General features: G+C 41.9%; 1 protein-coding gene across 7 annotated transcripts in view; it reads left to right on the top strand.

Moving 5' to 3' along the window:
• The window catches only part of gab1 (GRB2-associated binding protein 1), a 52,462-nt gene extending 36,898 nt beyond the window's left edge, over window positions 1-15,564 (top strand). For 2 of the 7 annotated variants that reach the window (XM_075463128.1, XM_075463130.1), the window contains 10 exons: window positions 1,828-2,056; window positions 2,224-2,316; window positions 2,703-3,382; window positions 4,144-4,238; window positions 5,793-6,090; window positions 9,176-9,268; window positions 10,738-10,831; window positions 11,445-11,568; window positions 13,443-13,571; window positions 13,664-15,564. In XM_075463128.1, coding sequence (XP_075319243.1) covers window positions 1,828-2,056; window positions 2,224-2,316; window positions 2,703-3,382; window positions 4,144-4,238; window positions 5,793-6,090; window positions 9,176-9,268; window positions 10,738-10,831; window positions 11,445-11,568; window positions 13,443-13,571; window positions 13,664-13,822 — 1,994 coding nt within the window. In that variant the 3' untranslated portion in view covers window positions 13,823-15,564. Of the gene's footprint in view, window positions 1-1,827; window positions 2,057-2,223; window positions 2,317-2,702; window positions 3,383-4,143; window positions 4,239-5,792; window positions 6,091-9,175; window positions 9,269-10,737; window positions 10,832-11,444; window positions 11,569-12,443; window positions 12,520-13,442; window positions 13,572-13,663 lie in introns of those variants that run through there. The other 5 variants (XM_075463129.1, XM_075463132.1, XM_075463131.1 and 2 more) reach the window with 5 other exon arrangements.
• The last annotated feature ends 638 nt before the right edge of the window (window positions 15,565-16,202 follow it).

The following is a 16,202-nucleotide window of genomic DNA, read 5'->3' as shown; positions in this document are numbered from 1 at the left end:
GTGCTCCAGAGTAAACCTGATATCAACAGCAGACTTATTGGTGCTGGCTTTTAAAAGCATGCAAAACAATAAGACTCTTAAAGTAAAAGCTGGGTATAAAGACAGAAATTCTTGCAGATGGGCCTCCTCAGCTTTTATTATAAAAGAATGTCCTTGGCTCTCTTTCTGCTTGCACTGCTCAGCATGTGAGACCCAACTCCCACTCCTCTGTCATGTGTGGCCACACTACATGTAGAGCGCCTCGTAACTGAGCAGATATTAGAGAAAGAAGCATTAGGAAGGCTGGAAGGCTCCTGGAGACGGTGTAGGAAGTAGAGATTACCACGTTTATAGGGGATTTACCCTTTTCCTCCTCTCCCAACACCAAAAGCTTTAACAAACAAATCCCAGAAAATGAGATGGCTGACGCACTCTAAAGAGAAACATTTTTTAAGAAGGGAACTCTGGGGCTGTGCTTGAGATCAGACCGCATTAGTTACAGTATGGGGTGGAGAAAGGTAGACTGAAAATATATAGGTGGCTCTCGGCGCAGCACAAAATTCATCTCGAGCAGAAAGGTTTGAAAAGGACTCAGAAATGTGATAACTCACCTTGCGACAAAGCAGAGACCTTGATGAAATTATGTCAGGGAAAAAAAGTGTGGGAAGGTTAAAAAAAAAAAAGAAAAGAAAAAAGCAGCGTTCAGTTTTAATGTCTGCAAATAAAAGCTTTGCCTGTGTGTGTATGTGTGCTGCGTTTGAAACATTGGCTGAGAATACTGGTTGGTGGTGCTTTTCTAAATGTAGATTCACGGTAACATCTGCTTCGGTTTGATGCCAGCTGTTTTCACCAGTGTTCCTCGCGTCGCGCCGGGCAAAGTGTCGCATTTAAGTAGAATATCTTTCTGCGTGGAATTATTATTTTTTTTATCCAGAAGAGAGCAGTGAGGCGATAAGATCCCATAGAATGCGTCCAGCTGCTGATTAAACAGCTTTGATGAGGGGTTGAGGTCAATGTACATTACAAATAGATGTGAGAGTTTATCGTTGAGGTGCTGTTCTATCGTAGTGAGCCCACATACAGTGCATTAGCCTGTCAAGTCCAGACATTATAGAGATGTAAAGATGATGCAGTGGTGGTTAAAATATCCTTTAAGACCGTGCTGTTATATTGTAATTTGGTTGCTAGGAAACACCTCGAGTCTAAGGTTTACTCTGCCGGAGTTGATATTAGTAAACACTGCTTACTATTTACTTTGTGCCTAATGTAAGGCAGCTACATGACCTATACAGTCTTAGTGGGCTTTTCAGGCCCACAATAGGAGACCCCCGAGCCCTACTTGACAGTCTTGGGGCTCAGCTGGAGCCACAGGTTAACATCAGACTGGCCAATTTTCTCAGCAGGTGGCCCTGCGGGTATTAGAAATGGTAGACCTTGTTCTTCTGTCACTTGTGGATACGAACTTGCATGTTGAAAACACGTTGGCATGTATGAGTGTGTGTGTGGCTCCATTGTCTGTATTTATCTGCTCATGAGAGGACCCACTATGTGCTCCATGAGTAAATTTGACCACTGGTCATGAGTAATTTGTACACAATCTGGTAAAAAAAAGTCAATCTCTATGCTCAATCTCAATACTATCTGGATAATCATTCAGTAGGTGTCCCACCTGCTGGAAGATCCACAATTGTACTTCTCTCTTTGGCACTTTGAGTCTCACAGGTAGATACTGTGTACACAACCAGATTACATTACATTACATTACATGTACATTACGTGTACACAACCAGATGACGCTCATAGAGCTTTGACAGAGATAACCCCAGCCCTCTCAATTTCCTCCCCCAGATGCAGCAAAAGCTGCTCACCAGTCAGCCACCGGGGGCCTTGTGGTGGATACCCCCCCACACCCAGCTCTGAGCAACTTTGTTGGTCCAACGGCATCAATGATGTCTGGCGTGCCACCACCATACCAGCCAGTTAGAGTGAGACAACTGGACTCTCAGTCCAGTTCAGAGGAGCCCCAGGATTACCTATGGCTTGCTCACTGTGAAAGCAAAAAGCCTGAACCCAACAGGTAAGCTAAATCGTCTTAATGTATGCTTAAAAGGACCGTTATAAGCATTGGTACTGGCTGTGAGGTTTGTTCCTGTCTGCACTGTTTCCTGACCATTTCTTCTTCTTGTTTATTTCAACGGTGCTGCTGCTCTTGTCCTTGTTTCTGCCGTGTGGTTGTGTGTGTAGCTCAGGGGAGTGTCAGTCTCCACTGGACAGGGACCAGGAGTATTTACTCCTGGAGGAGTGTGAGAGCAAGACTCTTACTCAACAGACTAGTCTGTGAGTGGCCAGCCATCTGGCTGGAACTGCTTGCTTGTGTGGAGTGCTTGACATGAATAGAGGACAGAGACTCACAAACTCTTAATACAAACTTTAATGCAGATGAACTGTAAAAGTAAACCGGGATTATCAGAGCTAGATTTGAAGTGTTTGAATCCTCCCTCCAGATCGAAAATATTTAATTTCTTTAACGTAATACTGTATTACTTTTGTTTTTGGCTGCATGTGTAGAAATTACCCCGTGGATCTAAACTTCATCTGCAAACGAGCACTAAAATGTCTTCCAATGAGTTTCCAAAGATTAAAGGAGATGCCTCTGACTTTAGAAATGGCTTTGTTCTTGGTAATAATTCTCTTGTGTTTATGTGCGTGTATTGTGTTCTCAGATCCCGCGCCGAATGCTCCAAGTCTACCTCTTCAGAGACAGACCTGAACGACAACCTCCCATCTCACCGCACCCCTACACCCTCCACTTCCTCAGCTAAACACACCTCGCACAATGGCTTCTTCCCACAGCACCCGACTCCCGCTTCTGCCCCCTCCTTTTATGACTCGCCTCCCTCACGCGGTGCCTTACTCTCGACTGATGGCGGCTTCTATCAACTCCCTCGCAGCTACTCCCAGGACACTGTGCTGCTGCCCAAGTCGGCCTCCTCCCCTCCAGCTCACCCAGACAGCGGGGATGCTTCTGACCTTTATGTCTTCAACACACCGTCAAGGAAGCACTCAATGGAGACACAAATGCGCAATCTTTCCATCAGTTACGACATCCCACCCACACCTGGTGCAAACTCTACTTACCAGGTTCCTCGCACGTTGTCATCATCGACAGGGGTTGGAGGCTCGGAGAGCGGGGGAGATGTAGTGCCCCCTCCCAGGCCACCCAAGCCCTCACTCACCTCAGGGCTCCCACCACCCCCGGCTGAGCGCTCACCTACGGACACCTATTGTGTGCCTCGCTCAGCCTCGGAGACAGATGGAAACTACTGCGTGCCAACTAGTGCCGGGAGTAAGACTTTACGCAGCAACACTATTGGCACCGTGGACTGTTCACGAGTCCGCAAAGGTTTGTGTCGAAGAGTTTTAATTCTTTGGTACCCTTTTCACTCTCTTTTGAAGCTCGGTTCCTCTAGCTTGCACCTTTACTCTAAATTTTGCTGTGCTTTGGTGCCATCCTCTCAACCTCTAAAAGAAAAACCTTGCACATAAATGTTGTGCTTAAAATACTGTACTGCTGATATCGAAGGAAGAACATTTTTCTTCATATTCTGATAGTCTGACCCGACAAGAAATGTCTTTGTAAAAATAGATGTAGTACATCAGATGCTCATAAAGGCTAAATATGGACAGAAAAAGCTAGAGGGAAAAAAAGCAAGAAATCAGAGTAAGAATGAGAACAGTTTATTCATCCACTGCCTCTTCCCTCTTGTGGTGACAAATGTCACTGCATCAGTTTTAGTGTGAAACTCATTTTAGGTGAGTTTTACATTAAAAGTCAGCTGTCAGGCTGAGCAAGTGTTTGCATTTTCTTCTTCACGTATTTATTCTATTTTATAGACGTTCCATGTCTCATTTTATTTGTCCCACTTTGTCTTTTTTCCCAGTTGACACACTCATTTGTCTCCTAAGCTTTTCCTTACATGGCTCCTCTTGTGATTCTAACACCACATCGGTCCGTAACGACAATACAAAGATACAAAACAAGACTACCGCTGTGTGTAGTGCACCGTTATCATTTATTACCTGACAAAAACTGAGTGGTAATCGTGTGATTCCATACAGATACAATACACAAGTATTGCATTGATGTTTTTGTTTTTTTTGCAGATTTTGGATCCCAGGACTGCTATGACATTCCTAGATCATTCCCGTCAGAAAAAAGCTGCTCATTTGACTTCAATGAAAGCTTCAACAGCTACTTTGTAAGTGTTGCTTCAAGAGTCACTAGTGTATTGCACGTCTATAGCGCACAAATAGTTGCCTACAGCACAATCCTGATCATACCGGTGATGTTAACAGCGTGCAAATATTGGAGACGAAGTACCTAAAATGCTTTGAAATTGGTCAGTTGTTATCAGGTGTAAAGTTGCAGCGTTCTCTTACCACCCTTTCTCTAATTCAGTCTTAGGGACTGGAAAGTCAGACAAAAGAGCAATTGATCATTGTAAATGTAACTATTATAAAGAAAGAATATCTAATGATGGAAAAAGCTGGTCACCCAGTTTATTCCGTCAGCTGACCTCATTTTGGGCACACAACATCTGAACCTGAACCTGAACCTTAACTGCAACACATCCTCCTCTCTTCTTACCCTGATGCACCCATCGCTCTTCACCATTTATATGCTCTCACTTTCACTGTTAAACAGTATTGTGAGTTATATTATTGAACTCTAGTCACGATCCTCAAGGATTTTCTTCTGACCATGTTTTTTTCCTCCGCCACTATTTGAATAATGCGTCGGACAGTTCTTAACCCAAGTTTAGTAGTTTAAGCAATTTCCTTAGTCGTTTTCTTTGTTTGATGCAAACCAATAGTTGCTCTCTTTTGAGACTTAGTAAGATATTTTCTACCGCCACAGGATGGTGTCTCCAGACATGGTGGTTTCAGAAACGAGACACTTTCTCAATGCACAAGTTAGAGGGAAATAACTTGTTGACAGCTGAGGCACCGCACTACATTTCGAGTGGCGGGGTTCCAGGCAGTGTATTTTTTCCTTTTCTTCTCACTCCAAGTGAGCTTGGGCCCAAAGCTTACAATAGCCTTTCTTGGTCTTGTTTACGTATTTTTTTATTTATTTTTTTTTAAGCATGGTAGAGGTTTACTTGTATTTTGTGGATACAGCAACAAACTCTGTTTGCTGACAGCTGTTATCAGGTGTTCCTGAGCCCAAGCAGTGACCTCCACCACGGGATCACAACTGTTTAGATAAAGTGTCGTCTGACAGACTAATTATCAGTTAAAATACACAGGTCTCTGAGCAACATCATCACAGAGGAACATGCCCAGCTGTTGTATGAGGCAGAGAGCAGTGCTCTTTTCAGTTTGCAAAGCTCCTTAACCGAGATCACAAGGAGCTGCCATGTCGTTGACACATCAGCCGTTGCTCATATGAAAGTTAAATATAATGTGTAATGACCTCTCAGCCCAATGAGAAGCTGTCGGTTTGCAATGACAAAGGACATTTGTATCATGCCAACATGCCAGCATGTTTGTTGTTCAAGTTACAACTTCTTGGTGATTTCTAATTGTTACCAAACATATATAATTGTATGAATGGAATACATTTTTTTGTTGCCACTTTACCATTTTACAGTGTTTGGTCTAAACCCAACGTCCAACAAAAACGTGAAGCTGTGAAAAAATAATCTCAGATGTTAAATCTGTTCATCTGACTCAAGCGTAGAAGTGCTCGTACACCGAGTGTTTTTTATTTTTTTATTTAAGAGCATATCTGCATGTCTTATGACCCCCAGAAAAACAAAGGAATGATGCCAGTAGGCCATTCTACAGAGGAGGTTGACCAGAACTATGTCCCTATGAGCGCTAACTCGCCATCGCATCATCACTCAGGCAGTTTGTCGGAGCCGATACACGAAACAAACTATGTGCCCATGACCCCAAGCACTATGGAGTTCTCCTCCCTGGGAAAGCAGGTTCCTCCGCCTGCTCACATGGGATTCCGCTCAAGTCCAAAGACCCCTCCACGCAGGCCAGTCCTCGGTGATTGCCAGCCCCCGCCCGTGGACCGAAATCTTAAACCTGATCGTAAAGGTGAGTGCAACATGTGTGTATGCATGCATGGTTGGGACGTGTTTGTTTACTTGTTATGCTTTAATTAAAGTATTTTGTATGCTTTATGGTTGGTGTGTGCTGGAGTTAAATGTTGCTCTTAAGTCTCTGTTCAGTTTGCTAAGTGTTAACTAATGCTACATCTTACCATCTTTTGTCAAACCCCCCCACTGCTAGTCATAAAACCAAAACTACTAAATTAGATTGTAAAATGTCTCCCTGTGTCTGCTGTATTAAATGCCATAATTTATTTTACCCTTTGAAGAATAAGGTACAGCCTGATACATCATCTTACATGCAACAAACTTAACTCTTTTGGCAAAAGCACATCTGACTGAAACCCCTAAAAGCCCCCCGTCAGACGTTTTAGTGGGGGCTGGTCCGTGTGCCATGGAGTGACCAAAGCCTGGAGTGGTCACCTCCATCCCCTTTGTTCCCACCATTTGAATGGAGCCCTTTGATTAAAGACCTGATGGCAAGCGGATGTAGAATATATGCAGATTGAAAGACTAAGTAGGCAGAAAGAGAAAGAAAGAACGAACTGAAGAGGGGCAGGTGCTATTACATATTCAAATCAAAAGCCACGGCTGTTATTGTCACCGAAGAGAACAAGGCAATTTGATGGTGTTTTAAATATCTCAATTAGAAATCTTCTTGTTCATTTGACCTTTGAGCCAGTCAGCTCCTCATTTGGCACAATAAAGTTATAAAAAGATCTTTACTACTTCCAGTCGTTTAGGAGCTGAACTAAATGTTAACCGCTTTGCAGACATTACTGTACACACACACAAAAAAAAAAACCCTGCATGAAACTTGGATTGACGGTTTTTTGAGAATTTTTGGTGCAGGAAAAAAGTTGAATAGTTTGCTGAGTCATGGGCCGGTGTGAGCTTCTGATGCTATGAGAACCTCAAGCAATATCGGTTTCTGGGTATTGCGATATCGCATTAACGAGTCTAAAATGTGTTGTTTTGAAATGCCTAGATGAGACGAATTTATTTTCAAGCCGCATATAGAATATTTAGAAGAATGAGAAATCAAATAATGCCAGAATGTTTGTTTATTCAATGTTGGCGCTGGTATACAAATGAGGAAAGTATGAGCTTGTGTTTAGACTCTTGTGTACTTCGTAAACACATACACTCACATAAACACTCATGATGTCTCTCCGTATATTATACAGTCAGCAAATTTACCAGAAAGCCCGCAGGCTGTTTAAAAAAAACAAAACAAAAAAAAAATGTTGTTGATTTTGAACCTTTCGCAGTTGTGTAGGACTTTTAAAGTATAGAGTTGACGCGTTACACCAGTGGCAGAAATGCTCTTCCAGCTGGTTGCAAATCATAAGTTTTGCCTCTTCTGGTAGCCACTCTTCACTATCACTTGCATACTGGTGTTCCCCTTCCTCCTCCAAAGTCAGCCGGGTTTTGTTTTTTGTTTTTGTTGGTACCCAAAAGATTTCCAAGCAACCGACTTTGTCCTTTTTTCTTAAACTGTGGAAAAAGTAAGGAAGGTTAGCCTCCTTCAGTCATCGTGCACATCTCTCTGACAGCTTGCGCCAACCGGAGGAAGAGAGGGAGTGTCATTTAATGCAGCTCCAAACCAGGGATAGTAACATACACTATTGAGTGTTAAAATGTCCTAGAGGGCGGTGGTATGTGAAAATGTAAACGTCTGGCAACACTGGCTCCGGACAGATTTCCCCACCCAGCAGCCTGGTAAAATCTCTGGGATGATATGAGAACGTGTCAGCGAATATCCCGGAGCATTTGCTGTCGCTGTGCCACTGAGAATGAGTTTGCTGGTGAGAGTTTTGCCCTTTGTGCTGACCTGTATGCCGCTTTCTGCTCTTCCCCTGCTGTTGTGGATTCATACATATACATATAGTGCTCATATTTAAAACAACAATGAGTCTCATTTGCTCTTTCCAACGTGTTGTAAAGAATAAACAGTGATTTCCACAGCTTAGTGTCCGTTTCACATGCTGCCTCCTGCGCGCTCCAGATACCCGTTCCCCCGCACTCCCTCGTACTCGTTTCCAGCCAGGATAGTTCATCTCTTGCAGAAAGTCTCCCACTGTGATGCGTTTGTTCAGAAGAGTCTGCGCAGTCTCCTGAATGTCTCTGGTGTTTGTGTGTGTGTTCACAGCTTGAAGTCATAATGTACAGATCAAAGAGCTGGAGGGTATATTGGAATTTGTTTTGGTTGTGCTATTTGATACAGTGGCTTTTTAAAACCACTGAGTGCCTGTAAACGGGAAACCGCCCCATGCCATCAGCGTCTCCCCCCACCCCGTCAGGCCACTTAAAAGCATGGTGAATCCAGGATATGCACAGAAATCATCAAGGTAGATGTCCTTGCTGCACAATATTCAAAGTGGAGCTAAAGAAAAGTAAACATGTGAATATAGTTGATATAAAATGAGCACTGAATGCCCCCTTAAATGTTCCCTGGGTGTTTTCCATTCCTTTATTTACAATAAGTAATATTTACAAAATTCCTCTGTTCTCGAGACTAATCTGGATTCCTGTACTCAGTATTAATTCTGTGCGCTTCTCCCTCTGTTTTGGCTATTTTCAGCTGTATGCTGTTCAGCATTTTACTTGTGTGTTCAAGGCTAGCATCAATATTATATGATTCCATTTCATTCAAGCGTCAAAGTTTGAAAAGGTGGACCAGTTTAGGTTTTTTTGCTCTTGACAGCAGGGCAGAAAAATATGTTGTGAGCAGTGTGTTGTGCAGATCTGCACGAGCTCTTGTCCGTATGACCTGATTTCTCAGTGTACCGTCAGTGCTTATACACAGCTAATCGTGCATGCACAGCCGTGATGTCAGTCTCTGTGTGGGGAACTGTGGTGCATGGAGTGAGGTGCATGTTGGGCAGTATGGGTCTGCTGTTGTCGTGACAATCATCCTCCTCGCCGAGGTTCTGGGTCATAGGTGAGGGTGTAGTTTTGCCGCAGCCTTGTCTGTTGCTTTGCATGGCAGAGCCCGTTCGTACTGTTGGGCTTAACTGTTGTGATTACCAAAAATTTTGTAATAAGCAAAGTCTTCTTTCACCAATCAGGTCAGAGTCCTAAAATAATAAGAGAAAAAGGTGTCTGTTTAGAGCGAACGGACTCTCAAACCGTAGGTGAATTCCCGAGGGGACGACGCAAGGGTAGGTACACCGCACTGAACTGCTACTGTGTGTCTGACTACTTTCCATTCTGTGACTTTTCCACACACTACTTTATCTGGACTCTTTGCATGCTGTGAGCAGTGTACTGTGGGATCTCCCCTGTTTTGGGTACCTAAAAGAATGAAATGTGTGTTAATTAATCGTCTCATTTCGTATTCCAGCGGAAGATGTTTGAGTTTGCTCTTGACGAACAGTCGATTTCACGTGTTAATGACTCTAAAGCTCAAAATATCCCATGACACTGACATGATTTCTTAAATGGAGTCAACCAAAACGATATACTAACATTTCTCTTCCTGAACATTTAATTTTGTGTTTTTGTTTGCAGTACAACTCATTGTGCTTCCAAAACAAACACTGTGGTTATTGTCACTGAAATGCTCACGTGGCTTCTGAACATGATGGACAGATCTGAGGGTGGCATTTAAACAAAGATGCCGTCTAATGGAGGAGCTTTAGTTTTCTTTACCAGAAGCTGTTCATAATTTTCTATCCATGGGGAATGTTTGTAGTGAGAAGCCTCTCAGGTCTGATTGCCATGTTGGCTCAAAACCCTCTCAGTTTCGAACATTTTTAACAGAAACATGCATCATACTTTTCAAATAAAAAGCAGATTGGTGCACATGCTGTACTTGCCCACATATCCATCAGCAGTTATTTCATCCTCGAGCAGAGATTGTGACATTTATGTCGCACTGTGTTGTATTTTGGGTATTTGGGCTTGTTTAGACAACACACTGTAAGGATCCCGCTCGCACCGGGGCTTTCCTTTCTATGCAGGTACTTTGGCATACTAACCTTCAGGATCATGTTTTTAAGGCACACACTCTGTGACTAGGCTCTAAAATAATGTCTTCATCCATCACTTCTCTATATAGCAGAACACAAACATGTGTCCATTGCATGTAAAATGAAAAATTGTTTCAACAAAAGCATTCTTAGATCATAGCAAGTCTCTACTGTTATTGTAGTTATTGATTAACCCCCCAGCTTATGAGTTAATAGAATTAAGTCAAAACTGAATGTATTTGGAAGTTTTTTAGTTCTTTAGTAAATTAGCCAAAAAAGTAGGGTGGGACTGCATGCTGCATCACATTTCAACAGATCAGCTTGTTAATTAGCAGATCGTACACACAGCTATATCACACTCTCTCAAAGTGTATCCACTTTAATGAAAAACAGTGCTCCAGTCCTGAACAGAGTGTAAAGTGCCTTTACATTCTCTACGTATGAATCACATCAGAAAATACTTCTGTGAGCAGAAGCTGAACTGAATCATGGGGAGAAAATTAAGCTCTTATTAAGTAACGTATGGATTAGTTTAGGGACAATTAGTTGATCAGAAGACAACAGTGTTCACCCAAATCCATTTTATCCATTGGCACAATGGTGTAATGCACTGAATTAACCTTAAGAAGCAACTGACTGCAATGTGTGTCTTCCTTTAGGAAAACCTGCTCCACTGGAGATCAAACCACTACCAGAATGGGAGGAGCCCTGCACACCCGTCCGCTCACCTGTCACGCGGACATTTGCTCGAGAGTATGTATCCAAAAGGCTCCGCAACGAAATATTCATAGTTTCATATTTTGCTAACAACTAAGGGCATGCTCTTACAACTCTGCTTTCTCTAAAGTCTTGGTCTTGATTTGAAATGGGGTTCCTGTCTCGCAGCGCCCTCACGGAAAGGATTGTTTCTGAGAGTGGAGGAGAAATGTTACTTCTTTCAGAAACATAGGCCATGACCAGCAATGATGTGCATTTTCTTACCTGCTCACTCTATCGCCAGCACAACATGCAGCTGTGCTCGTCTTTTGTGGATTAAACAGTCTGATGAGAACATGCCCTTTTTGTAGAGGATACCATTAACCTGAAGAGGTAGACACTAACGCTTCATGCATTACTGTAGTCACTGTTTGACCAAAGTAGCACTGCTCATACAAACGGGTCTGGGATCTCCCTCCGAGCTACATTACACGGAAGGCAGTTTGTTGGCTTGTCTGAGATGAGGTCTATTACTGTCCTTAATACTGCAGGGACTCCCCGGGCTGCGGTGGTTTATAGCTATAGCTCTTATGCCTGTATTATGTTTTGTGCTCACCAGAGAGTGTATTTGCTTGGAAGTCGGTGTGTAAACATTGTGAATGCTGCTCAGTTTCTCTAGGTTTCCAATGCCAACGAGACCCCCGTCAGTGCATAGCACGGCCTCCAGCACTGACTCCGAGGAGTATGATGAGAATTATATGCCCATGGACTCTAATAAACCCACAGATGAAACAGTATGTAACACACAACTGTCCTCTGATAAAAGAAGTCACATGACTACTTTTTTCTCTACTTTTCAAAGCACAGACAATTAAAGCGGCTGAAAAGAAGGATAATTATAGTTTACTTGTGTTTTTTTATATATATATTTTCTTGAATCTGTTTCATCTCATTTAAATGAAACCTACACTTCTCACTCAGACAGAAGATTTAGTGTGAGGCAGAGTTTTCAGGATTGATGATTATGCTGTAATTCTCTGAAGAAAATACTAAGAAATCCCAATTTCTCATCCTCTCTTCAACCACTTAGTCATGCATTGATGTGGACAAAATACTGGTGGCTGCAGATGGACTCCTCCCCACTTAAACTTTTTTTCTTTGCAGTTTCCCTGTGTCCTGCTGTTCCACTTTCTTTATCCTCTGTTTATATGCTTTCCTGGTATTTTATACTTTTTTTTTTTTTTTGTCATAACAAAAATTGAAATTAAACAAAGTTGGCATTCATTTTAGTTACTCAGAGACGACCAATGAAACTGGCTCAATTGGCAAAGACAGCATTGTACTTTTTAAAGGGTAACGGATGAATCGGTTAACCGGCGATCAGTCAAGCTCTGATGGATAACGTATCAATTGCTGTTCTGGTACTTGAACTTGGTGGTCTCTGATTTTTCTCACTGTTAGTATTTGATTGACTTTTTCCTCTTGCTTAATACAATATGCCAACTTCCTGGTCTTTCGTCACTTATGTTCATTTCTTTCTCCCTAGTATCCCATTTCTCTGGCTTCCTCAGGCTCTGGCTTCATCAGTTTCCCTTTTCCTGCATTTTGGTCTTAACCATCTGCTCTTCTTTTGTTTTCTTTGCAACTGCTTCCCTCTTACTCTGTGTAGAGAGGAGTCCTTCTACTGCACAGTTCCCATCACCCCTGTAAAGAGGGAGGTGGAGGAACTTGACACCATAGAGGAGGTGAGCAGGGTTGCCAGGTTAGAAATGCATGGCCTGCCCTGTCAGAACACCAAAGGTTGCAGGTTTCAGGTGTTGTTGCTGTTATTGTATCAAAAAGTGAATAGCACATCAAAGATGTGGCTTGGATACAAGGATTGCAGTGATTGTAACACCACCACTGTCCTTACAGTTAGTTAGCTGTCATATGTCGTAGTTCTAATCACTCCACCTTACTCGTAGATCAAGTTAACACAACTTAGCTCAACTTCTGTCTGTGATGTCACAATACCAAATTATCCTTCTTTTTTTTTTGCCATCGTAAATGATCATTTATCATCGTGACCTAACACAAGCAAAGGTTACGAAAGAACACACGATGGAGCTCTTCGGGTGTGGTTGGCTGTAACTCACATGTTGGCAGGATTAGGGTGGGGTGATGCAAGTGATTTTCAGCCAGCTGCATTTAAAGGTTGAGCACTATCCTTACAACATTGCTGAAGCATTACTTCATTTTCTATAAAATCAATGTTTTTGTAATTTTAAAAACATTGTTTACTCTATAAATAACATCCATTTTAAGATGCACAATCTGAACCAAAGCATCAAGAAGTCAAAGACTTGGCTTTTGGTGACTGTGAATAATACCAGTAGCTGTAAGCAAAGACGGCTTAGCATCACCATGAAACGCTCACCGTCATTATGTTGGAGTTTACATGGAAACGGACATCTTTTCAATGTTCCAGTCCAAAAAACTACCTCTGCCTGTATGAGCACCCACTGAAGATTGTGTTGAATGCAGTTAAGCAATTTTTGAAAATAAATATCCAAACTCTTGCAGTCTTTTCAAAGAATTTTGGCTATTGTGACATCACATTAGTGTTCAGATATGAGCATAGCTTTACTGTGACTATCGGTGAAAGCATGTTTTCCCCATTCTCAAACAGACCATGAAGCTCATCGCACCCATACCTGTGGATGGTGGCAGCAGCCCGATGGTGAAGCCGAAGGGAGATAAACAGGTGGAGTACTTGGATTTGGATCTTGATTCTGGCAAGTCTACCCCACCTAGGAAGGTATGAGTTTATCCGCCCCATTATTCGTAAATCGCATCTTCTCGATGAATGGAGGTTGAACGGGTTTAAAGACCAACTTTGTCTTTCATCAGATGAAAAACAATGGAACTGGCATTCCAGCATCGGGTGAGCGGGTTGACTATGTGCTTGTAGACCAGCAGCGCACACAGGCCCTCAAGAACACCAGGGAGGCGTGGAGTGAAGATCGGCAATCCACAGAGACGGATACCCCCTCCAAAGTACCTAAATGAACCTGTTGCCCATTAACAACCAACATAACTTCCAAACCTCCAAACTGCTGGGCCTTTGACTCTAGTGCAGGCTCTGTTTTGTGCTTTCGGGTGGTACTGTTCCACCTCAACAAGGTCCTTTAGCGTATGAGAGCCAGCGGATCATCATAGCCACTTATCTGACTCTAGTTTACACTGCTGTCAGGCCAAGGAAAGCACTGTGTGTACATTTGTAGAAAAGGGGTGTGGGCCAGGAATAAGCTTTATTCTGTATGAAATTAGGTGGAATTACTGGACTTTGGGGGGGGGGGGGGTTGACTTTAGCAGCCTCATGAACTTTGAACATTCGCCGTCTCTTATATGGATTCAAGTTTTTTTTTATTTTTTTTATTTTGTTTTTCATCTTTTCTGTTGCCTGAGGGCTGATCCAGAGTTAACATATCCTAAGATTGTAATGCTGTTTGGTGTTATTTTGGAGTGCAAACAAAATCACTTGATAACAATTACAGTGCTTTGTCAATGCAACACTACTAGAGAGCATAGCAAGTTAACAGTGTTGATTGTTCAATTTCTGCAGTTTTATCTGTCTGAGGTCCAGTGGACACCGTTCACGGGGTCAGTTTTACAATTTCTTCTGAAAGTTATGGCAGATGGCTTCAACTGATCCTGATCGGTGTCAAGGCAACATTACAAATCACGAGCCAAGTACGACCGAATTTTTAATTGCATTAATTTTTCCTCTTTCAGAGCAAAGGCAGTTGAACTTATTCATTTTAAACATTGACAAGTGCTGAATTTAAGCTTCAGATTGACTCGAGGTTTAATCCGCAGAATATGACATGATTTCCATTTTTTTTTCTAAGTGGAAACGCTTCAATCTGTTATTGTGGAAGTGCAAAGACTGTACAAAAGTGTTATGTATATAAACAGGAGAAGTGTCCTTTATTTGTATGAAATATGCACCATTTTTTGACTCAAAGGTTTACGGATTCTGCAGGGTAGAATTCTGTACCTGTCTTAGATGGTTTCAGAACTTGTGATTAATGAATGAATTACTGTGAGTTTTTAAGAGCGCGACAGGTTTTCTGTAAGTTATGCAAAGGTATCAAACTTAGGTTACAGAGAGAACAAAATCAGGTACTCTTTTTAAATGCATACTAAATACAGCTTTCCATTTCTAATTTATTTCTCAAGTAAATTGATCAGGTCAATGACGTGACCTGTTTTAGCTCGGTGTTCTGAATCCAAATGGGGAACATTTGCTCGAGCCTGTTGAAATGCTTAGTTTAATATGTGCTGGTAAATTAGCTTCATAAGTTAATTTTTACTTTATTTCTCCTGTCTCTCTCTCTCTCTCTCTCTCTCTCTCTCTCTCTCTCTCCTCTTAGGTTTAATTTATTTTAAATTGAACTGGCATACAAATTTGGGAAATTAACTGACTCGTAGTCGGCTTGTTTGTAGACCGTTTATAAGCCCGCCTTCATAGATCTGTGCTTTACTAACCCGTCATCTCTCCCACAGAAATCCCAAGCATGTGCTACCACAAAATAAAATCATTGCTGTACATATTTTGCTATCGACTGTATTGACATGTATCTTCTAAAAGATGTGCCTACTAAGTCATCTTCGCTTGACTTCACTTTTTCCTTGTTGCAGTTTCTTTGTGAGACGGACTGCAAAGCGGATAATGCTTTATCTTTTTTAACAAATCTCAACAGAAAATGTAAATTTGAAAAGTGGACTAAATAAAATCCAATCTCTTATTCGTGTATTGTCTTCATTCAACAAGACTTTTGGTTATCACCGGGAAATCGAGATGTGAGAGGGTGTTTTAAGGAAAGTAAGTATCCCATCTACAGGTGCTGTGTGTGAAGAGTGGAAGTCTTTACTTGTTTCTTTGTTCCCTCCCTTTGCACCAGGTTGGAATATTGTTTACATTAATCTTATTGCGTGAGAGCCCATTAACCTTTTTTTTTTTTTTTTTTTCTCCCCTTGCCTTCCGTCAGATTCAATGGTCAATATATTTTATATATTGGTTTATATTATGTCCACAGGGTTCAAGATACTCCCTGACAAATACATTCTTACGGTATGATGTAATCATTGTAATGAGGAACGATCGACCATGGCAATGTCCATTTCTCATTTCTGAAAATTGTATAAAGATCGAATACACTTTATTTTTTGTTTGTTTTATTTAGAGGCATCTTTAGATGCCTCCATAAAATAGGGAATACTTTTTTTTCAACAGCCAGAACGTTTTGACACCTGCCATGAGTTTTGGAACAAAGTGTTATCTTAGTGAGGCAATGAATGATATGTGAACCACCCAGCTAACAGGTTGAGAGAAGTAATTAACTGGAAACATCCAAGAGCTCCAGAGATGACTGGCGTACTGGAG

Source organism: Odontesthes bonariensis, chromosome 4 (assembly GCF_027942865.1).
Source record: "Odontesthes bonariensis isolate fOdoBon6 chromosome 4, fOdoBon6.hap1, whole genome shotgun sequence".
Classification (NCBI taxonomy): Eukaryota; Metazoa; Chordata; class Actinopteri; order Atheriniformes; family Atherinopsidae; genus Odontesthes; species Odontesthes bonariensis.
Note: the sequence above shows the minus strand (reverse complement) of the source record. Positions and strands in the feature narration are given on the sequence as shown.